Genomic DNA, 17,702 nt, shown 5'->3' on the forward strand with positions numbered 1-17,702 from the left:
TTTCCGAAGCCTAACTAAGTAGTTTTGTTGCCTAAACCTACCCAAGTCGATCTTTTCCAAAGCCTAACTTAGTAGTTTTCTTGCCTAAACTTAAGGAAGTTGTTTCCTGTGAAGATGGAAGTTTATTTTGAAAAGACTGTATGCATGTAACAAGCGGAAATTGACAGGTGTTGCTGAACATTCGTAGGAAAACGAATGAAAAGGGAGGAATAACTATTTCGTAAGATATCATACAAACCATTGTATTAGAAGAATACGCTAATCTTTGGGCTTGACTAAGAGGCTGGCTCACATTTAACCAGGGTATATCATCATGGTAACCAATGCACCAATAAATACCCCACCCGTGAAGTTTGAAGCCTTTATGTGTCTTAAAAAGGGGGTTGCTAACAAGTGGCTAAATGAGACTACTAAACATCATCACGCTGACTCTCATTTAGTCCTGTTAGCAACTGCCTTTTTTAAGACACATAAAGGCTTCAAAATTCAAAAGTGGGGTATTCATTTGTGTATTTTATGTCGTAGAACAAAATATTAAAATCTCTTCAGCTTGTGTTAACCACAGACCTTATTTCAGGCATCTAACTAAAAACCCATTAAAAAAAACATTGACTCATTTGCGGGTGTTAGGACTCATTCCTGCAGCACTCTATTGTGACAAAGCAATTAAGTTCATTATTTTTAAGTTGATGCACTTACTGAAAGTCAGGTTTACACTGGTAAGTTTTAATATCTGGATTTATTAGGACTATGCCCGTCTTACTGCTGTTCATTTTCTGAAAGCTTTTAAGATCAATTACTTGAAATGTAGGCTATAAATGCTGTCACATTGAGTCCAAATGCAATTTGAATAAAATCACCTGCTGTTTAAGGGTATATACATGGTATTATTAACATTTAATAATATTGCAATCTTCCCCACTGTGGGACTGATAAAGGAATATCTCATCTTATCTTATCTTATCTTAACATGATTCAAATTGAAATGTGTTTCTGTTTATCACTATGAAACATGTCTGAAGTATTTAGGTTGAAAGGTTTTAGAATACAAATACTTCAAATGGCATCTTAGAGTGCAAATGATAGTAAGCATATATGCTTGATCTGTGTTACGATTAAGAGGGGCTCCTTGGAAAATGTTCTCCCTGTTAGGGGTCCCTGGCCCCAAAATGTTTGAGAACCCTTGTTCTAAAGGATCCCGACCATGGATGTATTTAGAGAGCTGGATACAGCGCTGCAGCTCAGCCTTGCTGCCAATCTGTCCCAGTGCAAACAGCAAACAAGGTAAATTATTACACTTTGTATTAGGGATTTTTAATCCATGGAGGTTTTATAAAAATACATACATAATAAAATCACTTTTAACTACCATGATAATCAAGCCAGAGATAGAAGACACATATTTTCGAATGTGTTCACTCTGGGTTTAAAACAGGGAAACAAACAGAGAGTGTAGGAAAGGCTCTGGCAGTGCACTCGTTAATGAGTCAATTAATCACTATGGGAAAGCCAGCCCGGGCCAGAAATCCTCGCTGCCATGCAGCAGACAGTCTCCCCAGTCAGTCCCTGTGAAAGGACTTTATTCAAGTAGACATCACCTGTTGTGTGCATAGATGAGAGAGTAAGTGGACCGTTCAGTTAAGTGTTATAGAAACTGTTGCATGGTTGCGTTATTTATTAATCTGATGGCTACTTTATGGATTAATCTATTAATCATTCAGTCCATGAAATGTCAGAAAATAGTAAAAATGCTTCCCAGAGCCCAAGGTGACGTCTTCAAAAGTTTTGTTTTTCCTAACCAACAGTCCAAAACCCAAAGATATTCAGTTTACAATAATATAAAACAGCACCAAATATTCACAGTGATGATGATATAACTAAAGAATGACTTTAATGATTAATCAACTATGAAAATACTTGCTGGTTATTGTTCGGTCGATGGACTAATTGATTAATTGACTAAAGGTTTCAGCTCTAATATGAAGTAAGAAAACAGTGTTGTTAATACTGTTCTTGTTGTAAAGGCAGCGGCGGGGCATCTGGTATTGAATGAATCTCTAAATATTTGTCTGCATTTAAATGACTTACAGGATGCTCTTTGTCCAATTAACATACCGAACCAGCAAGTCCATTAGCAAAGCATACAGCAGCTCTCGGTCTACCCAGTAGCTGCCGGAAGTTGTTGAGAGAGTAAGCTTCTTAAGAAATTTGGTGTGTACTCCAATCCCTGCCCCCATTATTTGTCGGAAAGCACCAACATTTCTGAACCCAACTGCCTCCCCACATTCGTTCAGCGAGCCTCCGATTTGCTCTGCGTACATCAAGCTTAACCTTAACTTCATTTTGAATAATCACTTCACTTCCACCCTCCCCTCATTCTCTGCTTGTTTGTCGTTCTCTCACTTTCCTGCACCGCCAACACATGGACTGATCTTTGGGCCCTTCGCTGCTTTTGCATAGCAAATAAATGAGAGTCTGCATGGAGACATGACCCCTGCAGTGAACAGCTGACACACTATCCTACACCAATCCCACGCCTCCGAGGCCAGGGGGACGACATCACTTCCTCTCACTGGGTGCTGACTGACTTGACTCAAATGAACTTCTCACCCCTGAGCTGAAAGCTCGGTCCCCCTGTGTACACAGCACTTTGCATAGAGACAGGAAGTGGCAGAAAACATATCGACAAACACTACGAGTACAACAGTGATTGTAAAAGCAACACCTTTATAAACACCGAAGCACATGCAAGCACACAAGTCTATGCACATAAATATGCATCTGCATTATACACACACTCTCGCTTCATGACCAACAGTATATCTGGAAGCTCAGCCTCTGAAATTAAAATTGTGATCACTATCATATCTCAATGTGTGCTTCTTTCCAGGGCAGCTGTGTCTGGTGTCACTTGTAGCAGAAGCAGAATGAGGAAACATACGGCCTGAACACAACAGTAACGCCAGCAGCATCGATCCACACTCTTTGCTATCACAGAAGGTAACAGAAAGCCTGTGTGTGTACAAACATGCAGAAAACAAGTCACAACACTCCTCACCTCTCCAGGCAAAGCTACACTGAATATTTTCCAGTAGCAGACTTTAATATAATCCAACTCACTGCTTAGTAGCTGACACAGGCTGTGATGTAGAGCCGGATATTTATGACCGAGCCTGACAGGCCCCAAAAGACTCAAGCTGAATGTCTCTCTCAGGCTTTGGTCAGACTTAGTTCAGTGATGAAAACTGCCAGCATTATTAGATATTTTCTTTTAGCCCTTATACTTTAAGGATTTTGCTTGGTTTAGGGTCACAACAGTCTAACCTGTGGGCTTAGGTCAGGGTTCAAAATTTCAGATTTTCTTATATTATATCTTAGTCTTTACAAGACTTTGAAGGTTTTCTTTTTTCCTTTATGGCTATGACAAATGGAAAAATCTTATACATAGTAAAGGTGTGTGGGGGGGGGGGGATCGATACAGCATAGTATTACAATATCTTTGCTTGGCAATATTGTATGCGATCTTTTATTTTTTAAACTATTCGGCTGCTATTCTGTCTTTCAAAGGTTGTAGCGGGCTAAGTCTTAAAGCTAGAGTGACGATATCATCGATTGGTACCAAACAGGTCATGTTAGCTTGTCGAGAAGAACGCTAAATAATGCGTAGGGCTGCACAATTAATCAAATCAAGATTTTATCAAAATCACAATATGACCTAGTGCAATTTTCAAATCACAGGAGGCGCAATATTTGTTAAAGACGAAATGTGTGTCAAAATACCATTTTAAATGAATTATTGTGGTACTGCAGAGATGTCCTGGCCTACACATGACTTAAAAAACATCTTTATTTGGTACAGATCCCTGCAAAGATCACACCATAATACATTTATTATGGCCATTTTCAAAGGGGTCCCTTGACCTCTGACCTCAAGATATGTGAAGGAAAACTCTGAGATGAACAGAGTAAAAACTGTATCTGATTAGATAAAACAGAACACAATTTGAAGTTGAAAAAAGATAATAAATCGCAATATATCACAATATATCTTATTGCAATACTAAGCATATCGCAAAATGTTTACAATCACAATAAATATTGGGACTTGTATCGTGATAATATCGTATCGCTTGGCCTCTGGTGATTCCAACCCCTAATACGGAGAGTAATGTTCGCTAAAGAAAGACAGATAAACTGAAGAAAACAGAAGTTGCTAAACAGGACAGAATTTTTGCAGCATCATGTTTACATCTCAGAAGTGCATAGGGGATAGACCATTTTAGTTAAGTCTGAAACAAGGCCAGGGCTTTCACCCATCCAGTCCAGGTAACAAAACACTACCCTCACTCTCAGTAATATGATTGACTTGATTATGCTGTTATGATGTACTGTGGCTGCATCCCTCGACTGCTGCAACTCACATGTTGAATATATCCAATGTCTTCTTACACGATTTACAAAATGTGCCTTTGTTCTTTATAGCATCCCTTGACAACTAACTTTGACAAGTGGGGTCACAATGCAATCTCTCTACAAATGTACGGTTTCCTGTGTCGATGTCAGGTTCACACATGCGGCTGTTTACTATGAGCTCAAAATAGACTCGGACAACAGCTCTGTCTTCTTTGCAGCATCAGCTGGGGACGCAGTATTATCTGATAGATAGAATAAAATGTGTTTCGCCGTGCCTATATGAGCTGATAAATGAATGAATCAAATGGCAGAAAGAAAACTGAATACAAACTTGATAATGACACGCTTTACAATTCATTAGTTGTCATTTATCAAGTAAAAATAACAATTAATATTCACATCTTATTTTCAACAACCAACTACTGCATGTTTCCTCTCCTCTCTGTTAGTTCAGGTCTGAACAAAAATAGGAGTTTACTGGTGACTGCGATCGTAGCTCCACTATCATGCAAACAGCTCACATTCTCCGCCTCACAACATTGGACGTGATCCAAGTAGGCCAATCAGCAATGTCTTATCTGGAGTTACCTACTGATCCGCCCCTGATTCCTTAGGAGATAACAAGCAGGAGATGCCAGACTGTTTGCTAAATGTGAGCAAAGCTCAGAAAGCATCATTAAAGGTCATCAATCCACAATTCCTAAATGTGTGTGTACAGACACACAGAATACGGATGCTCACTAAGAGCCAATTGTGCTTAAAGGTTGGGACTTTTAACGACTCATATATAGCCATTTTTGTAGATTGGTGACAATAGGGCTAGCCAATCAATATTACTGACTATGTGTCAATTGCGTATTGAGTTTCAATCAAATCGTACTGTGATATATGATCACAGCATCACCATCATCTTTCATCATTTTACAAAGAAAAATGTTTAAATTAGTATCATGATAAGCATATGAACATTTTTCTGATATATGAGCCGTTTTCCTCTCTTATATAAGGCAACACTCCTGATTTCAAGTCAGATCACCCTGCCCAGCTTGACAGATAAGATGAATTAAATAGATATCACAGGATGGGTTTATGGTTAGAAGTCATGGTTAGAGAGACCAGCTCACTCAGTCACCAAGATGCACTTCGAGTGCAAATTCTTTCTCCAGTTCACCGGGCAACCCTTGCACCAGAGCCATACCAGAGGAAAAAGCTTGGAGTGAAACTTAAGTTGAACAGACCTTTTTCACAGCAGACATTTTGACGTGTCAAAGGAAGGTGCAACTAATACCACTGTTAATTGCGGCGCTGCATTGCAATAATTTCTGAAACTTAGCCATCGTTATGTTTTAAGCCCCACCTGTGCTTTTCCTGCTACGACAGGTCGAAATGTCTGCTGTGAACGAGGTCAATTAATCTGTTTATTTGGGAACGACACAGAGTTAAGTACAGTTAAAGGGTAACTTCTGTATGGATCCTATTTTCCCATGTGTTTGTGTCTAAGTGTCTAATGAGGACAACAATTTTTGACATTGGTCCAGTGTTGAGGGAGAACGCTGCAGACGGCAGACGCTAAACGGGATGCAATGTAATCTCTCAGGGCAATTCCTCACCGTCAATTTACACCCACTAAAAGTGCTTGTTTTTGCTACTGACAGGATCAGATTGTTATCATAAGTGTCTGACAACATTATGGAAAGGACCCTAGAGAGACATTAAACATTTTCCTTCACCTTTCGCTTGATCTGGTCTGTTTGTTATTGTGTCTAACCAAGTCTCGCTCGGAGAACTCTCGCTAGGAGAAGTCTTCTGAAATCTTGCATCACATCCACATTGTCAAAATCATCTAAATATTCAGCCATGACATTGAAAATCTTTGACATAACACTAAGCTACACTTTCTGTACTCCAACACAACAAACTCTGACAACAACAGGCACTCTTCTCTCCAACTCTTACTCACGTTTCTACCGTTTAATTCCATGACAAAAAAATACCAAAGTTACCTTTTAAAGTAAAAGAAAAGCTTTACTGGTGATGCTCATCAAGGAAACACATCAGTCAAATCTAAATGACAAAGTCTATGGAGAAGTCTTGATCTCAAGTCCACTGTCAATAAAGCAGGGGAGCTTTGTGTGTGAACAAGTTTCGGCATTTAACTTTCCCTTTTGAATGTGAATGAAAAACATTTGCGAAAAGGAACACACAGTTCGTGTTCTTGATCATGTTATATGTAAGACATAAGATTCAACAATGCTCCTTTTGTTATCAATTTGGGATCCTCTGCTTTAACCACATAAGCACATGGTTCAAAATTAATTATGATGATGATAATAATAATAATAATAACAACAATAGCAACAACAAAGAACAATTAAACACTTGGGAAAATTAATTTTAAAAGATCAGAAGAAACACATCACCAGCACTCACAGATAAAAGGTCTTTCTTAGTTTATTCATTTAGCGCATCAGCGCTGATGATGGCTTATAGCTGAAACGTGTTTGTTTGTTTGCCTAGAATAAACTTAGAAAGACTCTTTATCTGTGAGTGCTGGTGATTAGTTTCTTCTGATTTTACTGCTACCTGGCACCCGAAACTGTTCAAGATTAGGAGACGTGCTCGCTGCTACTTTCTATTTTGAATTTTAAAAGATACCTTGAATTTGATGCATATGATGTGACATATGTACCAGCCCCTGTGTTCATGGTATAGTCTACAAATGTTTTCTTTATCCCGCACTGTCACAATAGCGATAGTAATGGATGGCCAGCTCTAGTACAGACACTGCAACTGCTGATGAAATCACAATGAGCTTTGCAGTTTCCCATAACCTCATATAAACAACCACAGTGCCAGCAGAAAAAACACACATAACACTACACAAAAAGGTATGAAACAGTAGAAAAAACATTACAAATTACATCCATGCATCTCTTTGTGATGGATTCATTTGTTTTGAAGAGGCACAGTCAGAGTGCACACGTGTCTACATCTCAACATAGATAGATAGATAGATAGATAGATAGATAGATAGATAGATAGATAGATAGATAGATAGATAGATAGATAGATAGATAGATAGTAACTTCATTGATCCCGAGGGAAATTCAAGTTTCCAGCATCACAGTTCCATAGTGCAAAACATGTTAGTAAAAAGGCAGTAAAATAATTAGGAGTGCAAAGTACATAATACAAAAACATATACCAGATATAAAAATACAAGGAGATGAAGAAAACTGTTAAAACTGACTATCATCATCATCACCATCTAACAGGCAGATAAAAAATTTCAAATCACCTATTACAAGCATCAATAAATTCATAAATGTCACCGGTATCTGCACAGTCTCTGCACTCATTACAGATCCTCAGAAAAGCAAAACAAACCTCAACCTAACTCTATTGTGCCAACACCCACGTAATCCACTAATCTCATTGGTCGAGCGGAGATGAGGTCCCGCCCCCAAGCGTGCCTGAATGGCCGCGACGACTGTCAATCTCCCGGAAACTGCTACATAATAAACAGCCTGTTTCACTCTAGGTTGAGGCAGAAGATAAACAAGTCGGAGGCCTAACATGCCTGTGGCCTAGATAGCTCTATTTAAAAGATATTTAAAGTAAAATACACCACCTAGCACAAAACCCCAACACAACACAACATTATACACTATTCCCTGACATTTGTTCGTAAGAATAAACATCAAAATAACAATCAAAACGTGTATGTGCCAGGATCGGTTAATAAAACTACACATTAAGTCTTAAAGGTGGAAATCCAAACTAATCTATCACCCCAGAGAAAAAGTAATTTAACATATCTCATTAGTAGAGACCTAACTCTAATTCGGCTGTATTATTTAACTTAAATCACATGAAATCTCTGTCTGTGTCGAGCTTTATCCAGCAGCATTGTGTCTGTCTTATATTGGGGGGCGTGTACCTGCAAAAAGTCACTGTTGTGGCACACTGAGGCTTTTTTTAAACCATAAACAGTTAAATTATGCTCTACTAAACATACATATTACATGTTAAACAGCTGTGAGTATATTCTAAGAGGTGCAGCATGTTTTTCGGATTGTTTAAAAGAAAAGTACACGCCGTTCTTCTTACATAAGAAGTGCAGGTTAGCTATAGCTTCATTTCTGCACACTTCCTGCAAGAGAGCTCCATAAAGCTGCAATGCAACAACAAGAGACACGTTGCCCCCCAAAAGCTGTGTGTTTTCTGATGCAGATCTTGTTTCCCTTTCACCCCGCAGTAGCTCAGTATGGCCTCCAGACCGCCCCCTTCCTCATCCCACAGCTGAAGCCCGACACACAACAACAACATGCCCGCTAGCTTCACAGCTAATCCTCCTCCGCGTCTCCACCGCTCCGCTCAGCAAAGTTCACCCCCAAATACGGCTCAATAACTCACTTTCAGGACGCCTTCGCATACGTCTCACTTCTTCTGTCGGACCTCGTGTATGTGGGGATAATAAGGCCCCTCTTTTCAATGGAGTCCACACGCTGTTACTGTTACAGCTCCTCTCCTCTCTCTCGGGTTTGTTTTGTTTTTCTTCTTCCTGACGGGTTCCTGGAAAGCGCGTGACTACCCGACCACGTGGTGCGCCGCTGGGCCAATAGGAGCAGAGTCCGAAAAGCTGGGTAACATTTCACCATTCTCACTATACAGTATATACTGTAATATACTGTTATGGAAAGAAATACTGAGGTAGTGACTCCAACTTACTTTATAATGTTTTCATATTTTATTGAGTTAGCTATTCAGTTATGTTTTCTGTAAATTATTTCTCTAATAAGGTAAAATATCTTGGACATTTCATTACTGAAGACATGACAGATAATGATATTTATAGGCAATGCCGCAAGTTGTATGCACAAGCAAACATTCTCCTATGGAAGTTTAGTATGTGTTCAGATATAGTGAAGATAGTGGAGCGGATAACATCAATTTTTCAGTAAAATCGTGCAAATAGTGCTTCAAACACCAAATTTGGTATGATGATTGCAGAGGGGGTCACTAAGCAAGTAAAAAAAAATGCATGTACTTAGTCAATTTGAATGATTGTGATGTAGAATTGTATGTTTTCTGGTATGCTTGATCTAATTTTTACAGCTTTAACATCCTCCAATTTTCACTTTTTGGCTGTCCGGTGAGTCTTTGCTTCGTGGTGTTTGCATGGCTCAATTGGCTTGTAGTAATATTTTAAGTATTTATCACCAACAATGTGTTAATTTTAGAGGCTCTAGTGTATTTTTTCTTGTATTTTGGGTTTCTGGCAGCTTTATACTTTGATCAATTCACAAAATGAGTCCGACTTATAGCTGAGTTTGTGCTGATGAATGCATAGAAAGTCAGTAAATATTAACCAAAATGAACCTATTCTCCAGAGGGTTAACACATAACACATCATGTTGTGAGCCCTGCATGAAAATCACAAAAATGTAACAATTATGTTGAATGGAAAAATATGTCTCATTTCAGTAGAAGCTCACAAATTCCCCAGAACTCACACACACAATACACACACATACACAAACACACATACACACACACACATATTTAATCCCATTCTCTTCTTCTATCTGATCCTCTCCCATCCATTGCCAACCTGGCAGAGCTCTTTGCAGGCTGTTTGATGTGTGTGTGATCTGATTACTCAGAGCTTCTGTGTTCCTGCTGCCGCCAGCTTCAACTGACCTGCACAGATAGATAGATAGATAGATAGATAGATAGATAGATAGATAGATAGATAGATAGATCCTATGGCAGTTGAAGAGAAAGATCCAGCCTCTCACTCTGTGTCAGCTGCAGGATGGAGGTCGTAGGTTACTCGGAGAGTTTCCCTGCATCTTGTGATGTTATTTTGTTCACTGGCTCTGCTATGGCTGTGGAAACAAGGCAGCTTTCAGACACAGTGAGTACTGTGTTAACGTTCATGTATTGCTCCAGAGTAATACTGAAACAGAAAACGTAATGATGTCTCTTTCTCTGTGAACTTGGGGAGGGGGCTGCCTGGAACAGCAGCTTCTAGATAATTTCTTTTGGACTGAACTCAATGGAGCCTTTTACTGTGTTAGTCACTTTACAGGAATCAGGCAGTTAATTGCTTTTAACTTATCTGTTAACAATTTTCCACTTGTGGGACTGAATGTTAAATGTTGGAAATGTAATCAATGAATACAACCTTTGGCGGTGTTGTATGTCCTAACATGAGGATACTTTCTTGGTCATCTATTTGACCAAATTAATTAATTGTTAGGTTTAGAGGTTTAGTTTAGGTTTGAATTGTGTTCTTTTGGGAGATTGTAGGTTTATTTTAGGGTTAGAGAAACAGTTTTAGTCTTAGTTAGTTTAGGGTTATGAGTAGGAGATCAGACAATAAGATTTTCTGTCTCAAAAAACGAAAAAAATTAATGAATGTAATCAATATTGCAAGTATATCATGATTTTACTTTCTGTTACTCACCAAATGCATTTTGTGTATCCTTGAGGCCCTCCTCACAAAAACATTTGCAAAGCTGATTTCTTTTTTTAAAATGTTGAACCCTGCACTCTGTTACAATCTTGTTTACCTGCCAGCAATTGCTCTTCTTCACTGCTGGTGCCTTGCTTTGTTTCTTTGCTTGTTCGCCACCTGTAAATCAATGGAAAAGTTTTAAGCTACTTTTGGTACTTAATGTATATTTTAATAATACTTTTAATACTTTACTATTTTTGTCATTTTAGCACAGTAAGTAATAGTTTGAATGCAGGACTTTTACTTGTAACAGAGTATTTTTACACTGTGGTATTGCTTCTTTTACTAAAAGGTAGTGTTTAGGATTTGGCGGCATTTAGCGGTGTGGTTGCAGATTGCAGCCAACTGAGTACCCCTCTGCTCACTCCTCCCTTTTCAAGACTGTGGTAACGTGAGCCCCCGAGTGCAAAACTGTGATAACACCGTTCGCCTCGCTGAGATGCCATCCTTACCATAATAACACTACTTTAAGAGCCAATGTTTGGTTTGTCCGTTCTGGGCTACTGTAGAAACATGAAGAGGACCCGCTACCTATGTAGATATGAAGGACTCATTCTAAGCTGACAAAAACACAATTCTTAGTTTCAGGTGATTATACACCAATGACAACATAGGTCTGAATATTATATTCCATTTCTGCTAATAGATCCCCCGAAATGTTAAACACTGTTCCTTTAAGATCTGAATACTTCTTACACCACTGCAGTAGTTTGACTGGGGTGACTGTATGATAGCTCATCAACAACATACAGCAGAGGGATTTAAGTAAAAGGAGCATAGGTGACCCATGTTGCACCAGATTGAATCATATGTTTGACCCTTGGGACACTTTGCTTCAAATGTTCCCTTTCGGTTCTATTATCAGCGTTGTGATTGTGCTCTTGCTGCTGGGAAGCCAAGAAGGAGGAGACACAGGGCCCATTATACACCACATTATAGTAAACAGACTTCTTTGGAGAAGAGGATAAGCTTTGTTGTAGGCCTCTGGCTGGTTTCAACTTCCTTGAAAGTTTTACATTCTTGACTATGAACACAGTACAGCATCGTCCTGGAACTGCTCCTTTTCAAACACTTCACAAGAGGTCTGCTGGAAAATATAGAATATTTTTTATAGTGTTTACATCATTAGATGATGAAACAATCTTTCTCCTCTGAAAGCAGATATCAGTCTCAATACTAAGCAGGTTTGGGTCCATGATCAGGACATGAAATACGTGGTGATCTAGAGGAAAGGGCATAAAGACTTAAATAAATAATTTAGTGTGTTAATTAGGGAGATTTAGGATATCATAATTGGTGCCCAGTATGAAAACTTCCATCACAGTGACAAAGCTGCAGCATGTTGTCCATTAAATGAATGTGATTTATAAATCTGTGAACTAACATTTTTAAACTATCCACTGGAACAAATGTGGCAGGAGATTACAGACAGTCAACCCCCAACAGTAGACATCCTGGTAGTGACATATCACTACAAAATAACTTTCCTTTTTCTTCCCATTCCAGTAGAAGAAAATTAAACTTCAAATGACTGAACACGGCAGAGTGAAATCAAGCAGGAAAATAGATTTTGTTAAGTCAGTTTTCTTCTGTATAATTATTACTAGACAGGGAGTAAAACCTGAATGCACAGAGTCAATCAGAGTGAGTCTTTAGTACTTTTAAAAAACAAAAAATCATAGTAAACCGTCCAATGCTTTAATTTTATCAACAGTCAGAATAGATCACATCATTCATTATAAACAGCTGCATTGTTTTGTTTATAAGGCAGATCAAATATGTTCATACATGCTGTACCGTACTTAGCAGATAGTTACGTTTGTAAAGAAACAGTGATTAGATGTGAACAGTCTAGGGCTGCCCCCTCTTAAGTCGACTAATCGGTCATTTAAGTCTAAGATTTCTTCAGTCGATTAGTTGTTTTTTATGCTTATTTCATGCTGAATGACTTATTTCCAATAAACTTATGAGCACATCTCTGGTGAACACAAGATTTAAAGTGGTGCTTTTGAGTGATTCTTTGTGGAGAAAATCAGTTTTACAGCTCTAGTCGACAAAGAAGAAAGAATTTCTTTGGTCGAGGACAGCCCTAGAACAGTCACACAATCTGTTGTTTGACAAAATAATCTTAACTCAAGGTCTCCCTACTCACTTTTGTCTTAACTTTTAATCACATCTCATGAACTTCATCGGTGGATGGAGTTAGCTCAGTTTGTCAGTCCATGAGGACTCTGAGATGCTCTGGAAAAACCTAGTAAGTGGACCTTGAATTGGCATTGTTTTGTCAATCCATAAGATGGTTACTCATTGTGTGTATTCTTTTTACAGCATATCATAACAGGTACTAATGCTACAAATATGTGACTGTTGTATGTACAGAAGCTGCTGCTGAGTGAAAACCTTGAATTAAAAAAAAAAAAAGATAAACAGTCTGCATTTCAGATCGACCCCCATAACTTCTGATGCCATCGTGGCGTTTTGAAACAATTCCATCAGATTTAAAGGGTTGTGTTGTTTTCTCATCATATGACACAATCACATTATCCGTCAACTGACGCCTTTTTGGAGTCACAAGGTTTTCAGTTGACAAATTTAGTTTTTCAGAGTCCACAAATCCACTTCACTCCATATCCACTGTTATATATTAGAAATGAATAAAACAAGGTATTTCTCACAGTCTTGTGAGGATAATCAACAGTCAGTGTTTTCTTATCATATCATACCATCTTTTTTGCACTTGCCATTTCTGCAAGCGAATGTCCAACTCCATCTTCATGTGTGTTTTTCCAAGATTACAGCGCTTATTAAAAATGCAGGATCTCAATAAAGCTTTAGGGCTTGAGAGAAAAGGGGGGAGAAGTGTCATCATCATCACCACCAACACCAGCTCCACATGTCTGTCCTCTGCTTTCATTTGGTCCAGTGTGAAAGCTTGTTGGCTCTGTTCCCCGAAAAAAATTCTTTCCGCTGGATTACGCAACAAAAGCAGCAGGAAGGGGAGATAATGAAATAGTCTGGTGAAAGGGGCAACAGAGCACAGCACTAGTGGCCACTTCCATGAGTCACTGAATAATGATTTTATTAATTTACAAAATCCTACTGAGATTACTTTAATGAGATCTTCTTGGTGCAGTAACTCCATAAACAGTCCTTAAATGTATAGACCATAACAGCAGTGCTGCGGTTGTTTTTGATTATTTGACAGAGGGCTGGTTTATGTGCCTAAAGGCAGTTAAATTAGTGATCCGTCTCATATCTCACAGCTGTTACAGCGCACACGCAAAGCAGCGGTTTAAAAGAGTCTCATTCATGCCCTCAATCTTGATTCCACGAGTGTTTTCAGGATAATTTATTTACACAGGGCAGCACCAGTGACCTGAGGCTGGTGCTCATATTAACTGGTGTTCACTCAGACCACCAGCAACTCAATAAAACAGTGTCTCCTAATAGACCGTTCACTTCCGGCTGAGATAAATATTAGCTGGTGTTTTCCACGGTTGCTTGGTTTCTTTATTTCTTGGCAAAGAAAAGCTGCGTGTAGTTGAATTTTTGGATGAAACCACTAACCAGCATTAGCAGTCAATCCCCAAACAATACTGAAAAATGTGTTGTATATCTGCAATGTCTCTGGCATAGAGAACGATGCAATCTGCAAAATCAAACTGGGCTTTGGACAGTAGCGCAGGACCACGGTCGTCTATAGTGGTGCCATTAAAATAAGCTTTAGCCTTGACTTTGATACTTGCTTGTTTTTCTGATGCATGTTTAAGTTTGTTTAGGATAAGGCAAGGGTCAGATTATGTTCAACATATTTATCATTGATTCAGTGTATTAGATGTATGTAGTAGTATAGTAGCCACTGGAGTCTTCTCACTGTAATATTTAGTACCTAATACAGACATCAGCTTTGTGATGCTACAAGGCTTTCAGATGACCAGGTCATAGTTCAGTCTTGATCCTGTGCATCAGATCTTTCTGGTCCACCATGTCCGTCTGTCTGTTCCAGCGGTGGTACGCCAGGAGGGCGATGTTCTTGGCCGCCACTGAGCTCATCTCCATGGCGCTGCCGGCCAACTCGATACCATTGAGGTAGTAGAGATTGGGGTGGAGCTCCACAGGCGGCAGTCCCTGGCTGCTGCCGTAACAAGGGTAGGCCTGCCACTCTGTCACCTGCACGGAGTAGTATGACCTGAGATTGAGAGGTACAGTAAGGAAGGAAAGTTGTTACTTTAAAAAAAAAAAAAAAAAAGTCTCATTATGATGGGGCATTGTCATCATGTTTAATAACTTTTGCATGGCTGTTGTTGGTTGGGTAAACACCAGTTTTCTAGCTACACTAGCGGTGTTGCTCTCTCCATGGCAATGTGGGTCTGTTGGTGAGTCCATCACTTTGGTCCAGACTGAAATATCTCAACACCTATTGGATAGATTGCAGTGTTGTACAGAACACTGCATTGTTTTTTAGGGAAATATCTTGACAAATATGTGATGGATTGCCATGAAATTTGGTAATATTTAATATAATTTTGATAATAAAATTTTTTTCTGATCATGACAAAAATTCCCTGGCTCCAGCTTCTGAAATGTGAATATTTTTTGGTCTGTAATGATAATAAATTAAATATCTTTGGGGTTTGGACAGTTGGTCAGACAAATAAAAGCAATTTAAATATGTCAACTTTGGGGAATTAGGATGATAATTTTTCACTATTTTCTGGACCAAATGAGAAGATAATCGTCAAATGATGTAGTAATGAAAAGAATAGTTAATACCTTGATTACTTTGCTAAGTAGGAGGTGGCTGACCTGAACAGTGTTTTGAGCTGCGCCTTATCCAGAGGTTGCGGTGAGAACACTTTATAGACTCCGGCCTCTTGTGGCTGCTTACGCCGGAAGCCCGTGGAGATGTTGACGGGACAAACACTTGCCACGCTGTTGAAAAACAGATCGAGCGTCTCAGTTGTCAAGACGCTGGCGAAGGGGAAGAGGCGAGGATCCGGGAAACCAAAGAAAGAGGTGTTGAGGTAACCATGGACAATGGTTGCTACAGTGCTGTGATAGTTTCCAGGGAGGTCGTCAAAGGGAGGGGTGAAACTTTGGAACTGGACTCCAGACCTGACGCTGGCCTGGAGCGGCGTCGCCAACACTACAATGTCATACAGCTCTGATCCCGTCTCTGATGCTGTGGTGAAGCTCAGCTGGTACTGGGGTGCCTCCCCTGTCAGGAAAACACAAAGAATCAATGTCAACACTGTACTGCATGATTCATACAGATTCATCTACATCAGTCCACTGGTATCTACTGGCAGATATATTCTAGAAACACCCAGCACATTTTTGATGCCTCAAGATGTCCGTGCCAACAGACAAGAGCTGGCACACTGCAATGATAAATATGCAGTTCTATGACAGGATGAAAGGTTTCTTTGTTTGAAATTACCTTTCTAGAAATTTCAAACAAAGGGGGATGCAGACCAAATAAATTCAGATATTGTAGATTGTGTTCAAAGAAATAAAGGTTGGATCGGTAAAGCTGAGAAAGGAAAAAAGAGTACACTAGATTTTAAGAATTATCCAACCAAAAAACCCAGCCCAGTGTTGCAAACTATTTTTGAATTAGTCACTCAACATGATCCCATTCATCCAACATCAGGGTTAAAGTACCTGAGTAAACGGGCGAGATGGAGTTGACTTGTGCTTGCAGCAGGTTAGCGTTGGCCATCTTCAGCAGGCCAGAACACACCAGCTTGTTTCCTCCTTCCACCGCCCACAGGTTGTTCTGGGCACCAGCTAAAGACACAGCGCCTGTAACACACACACACACACACACTCACTCACTCACAACAGACAGTGCTATAAACCAATTATCAGCTGCCCACACATTTTCCTGTTCTCTCGCTCCCACAGGCCACCCCCTCCTCTCACCTTGCTTTCTCTCTACTATTCTCGACTCCCCGCTCCTCCCTTCCTCGTCTCCTGCATCTCTTTTCTTTTCCTTCCTTTCCTCTCTTCTGACCTACATCAGCCCTAATTTCAGCACCGCAGCCTTCCTCTTCCTTGTCTCTTTCCTACTCATCACCCCCCCCGTCGCTCCCTCCTCTTCTTCTACTGCTCATTTCTTCACACTCATCTGACCTACAAAGGCGGGGATGCTGACGTTCTGTCCGTAGTTGACCCTCATAACGGGCTCGATGACCTCGTCGATGAAACGCTGCGACACGCCCAGCTCCAGCAGCGAATCCGAGAGCGGCCTCTGGGTCATGTTGATGAAGCCACTCCCCCCGAGAGAGTCCAGTAGCTCCTCCACCGAGCTGAAGGCGTAGCCGTGAGCCTGGTACTTGTAGATCCTGTATTATAAACAACAAATGGTAGTCAATTATTAAATCAGTAGACAGATTTCCTCATTTCTATCTGAAAGTTGAGATTATCACACATTTCTCAGCAATCTGTACAAAACAAAAAAGATGGAGAGACAGATGGAAGGATATGCAGGCACGCAGTTGTTGATTTAGAGAGAAGTGCAAGAAAGACAAAGTGATACAGGAGATAATTCACTTCCTGAGAGAGGAAATAGAGGTCAGCGAACGGTGACGTGTGGATCTCAGCCTGGTTCATGTTTCAAGCAGAAACTGAGTCAAAATAACATAATTCCAGCAAAAGATTCAATGTCATGGCCATATTTGACAGTCACTTGTGAGGTTGTGCACCACCTGATATCTGAAACAAGACCTGCTGATCAAAGACACTTGGCACTTAGAAATTATAG

The 17,702-nt window shown here is 39.8% G+C and overlaps 2 protein-coding genes across 2 annotated transcripts in view; both read right to left on the reverse strand.

Annotated features, from left to right (window-relative positions):
• crebrf (creb3 regulatory factor) overlaps positions 1-8,990 on the reverse strand; it is a 30,517-nt gene extending 21,527 nt beyond the window's left edge. The window contains exon 1 of the mRNA XM_074611739.1: positions 8,830-8,990. The gene's annotated coding sequence lies outside the window, so the exon portion shown is untranslated. The remainder of the gene's footprint in view (positions 1-8,829) is intronic.
• Positions 8,991-12,620: 3,630 nt separating this feature from the next.
• Positions 12,621-17,702, reverse strand: part of pcyox1l (prenylcysteine oxidase 1 like) — a 9,403-nt gene continuing 4,321 nt past the window's right edge. Inside the window, exons 4-7 of the mRNA XM_074610624.1 lie at positions 17,072-17,283; positions 16,601-16,741; positions 15,743-16,154; positions 12,621-15,125 (exon numbers count right to left, since the gene is read on the reverse strand). Coding sequence (XP_074466725.1) covers positions 14,876-15,125; positions 15,743-16,154; positions 16,601-16,741; positions 17,072-17,283 — 1,015 coding nt within the window. The 3' untranslated portion in view covers positions 12,621-14,875. The remainder of the gene's footprint in view (positions 15,126-15,742; positions 16,155-16,600; positions 16,742-17,071; positions 17,284-17,702) is intronic.

This window comes from Sebastes fasciatus, chromosome 16 (genome assembly GCF_043250625.1).
Source record: "Sebastes fasciatus isolate fSebFas1 chromosome 16, fSebFas1.pri, whole genome shotgun sequence".
NCBI lineage: Eukaryota > Metazoa > Chordata > Actinopteri > Perciformes > Sebastidae > Sebastes > Sebastes fasciatus.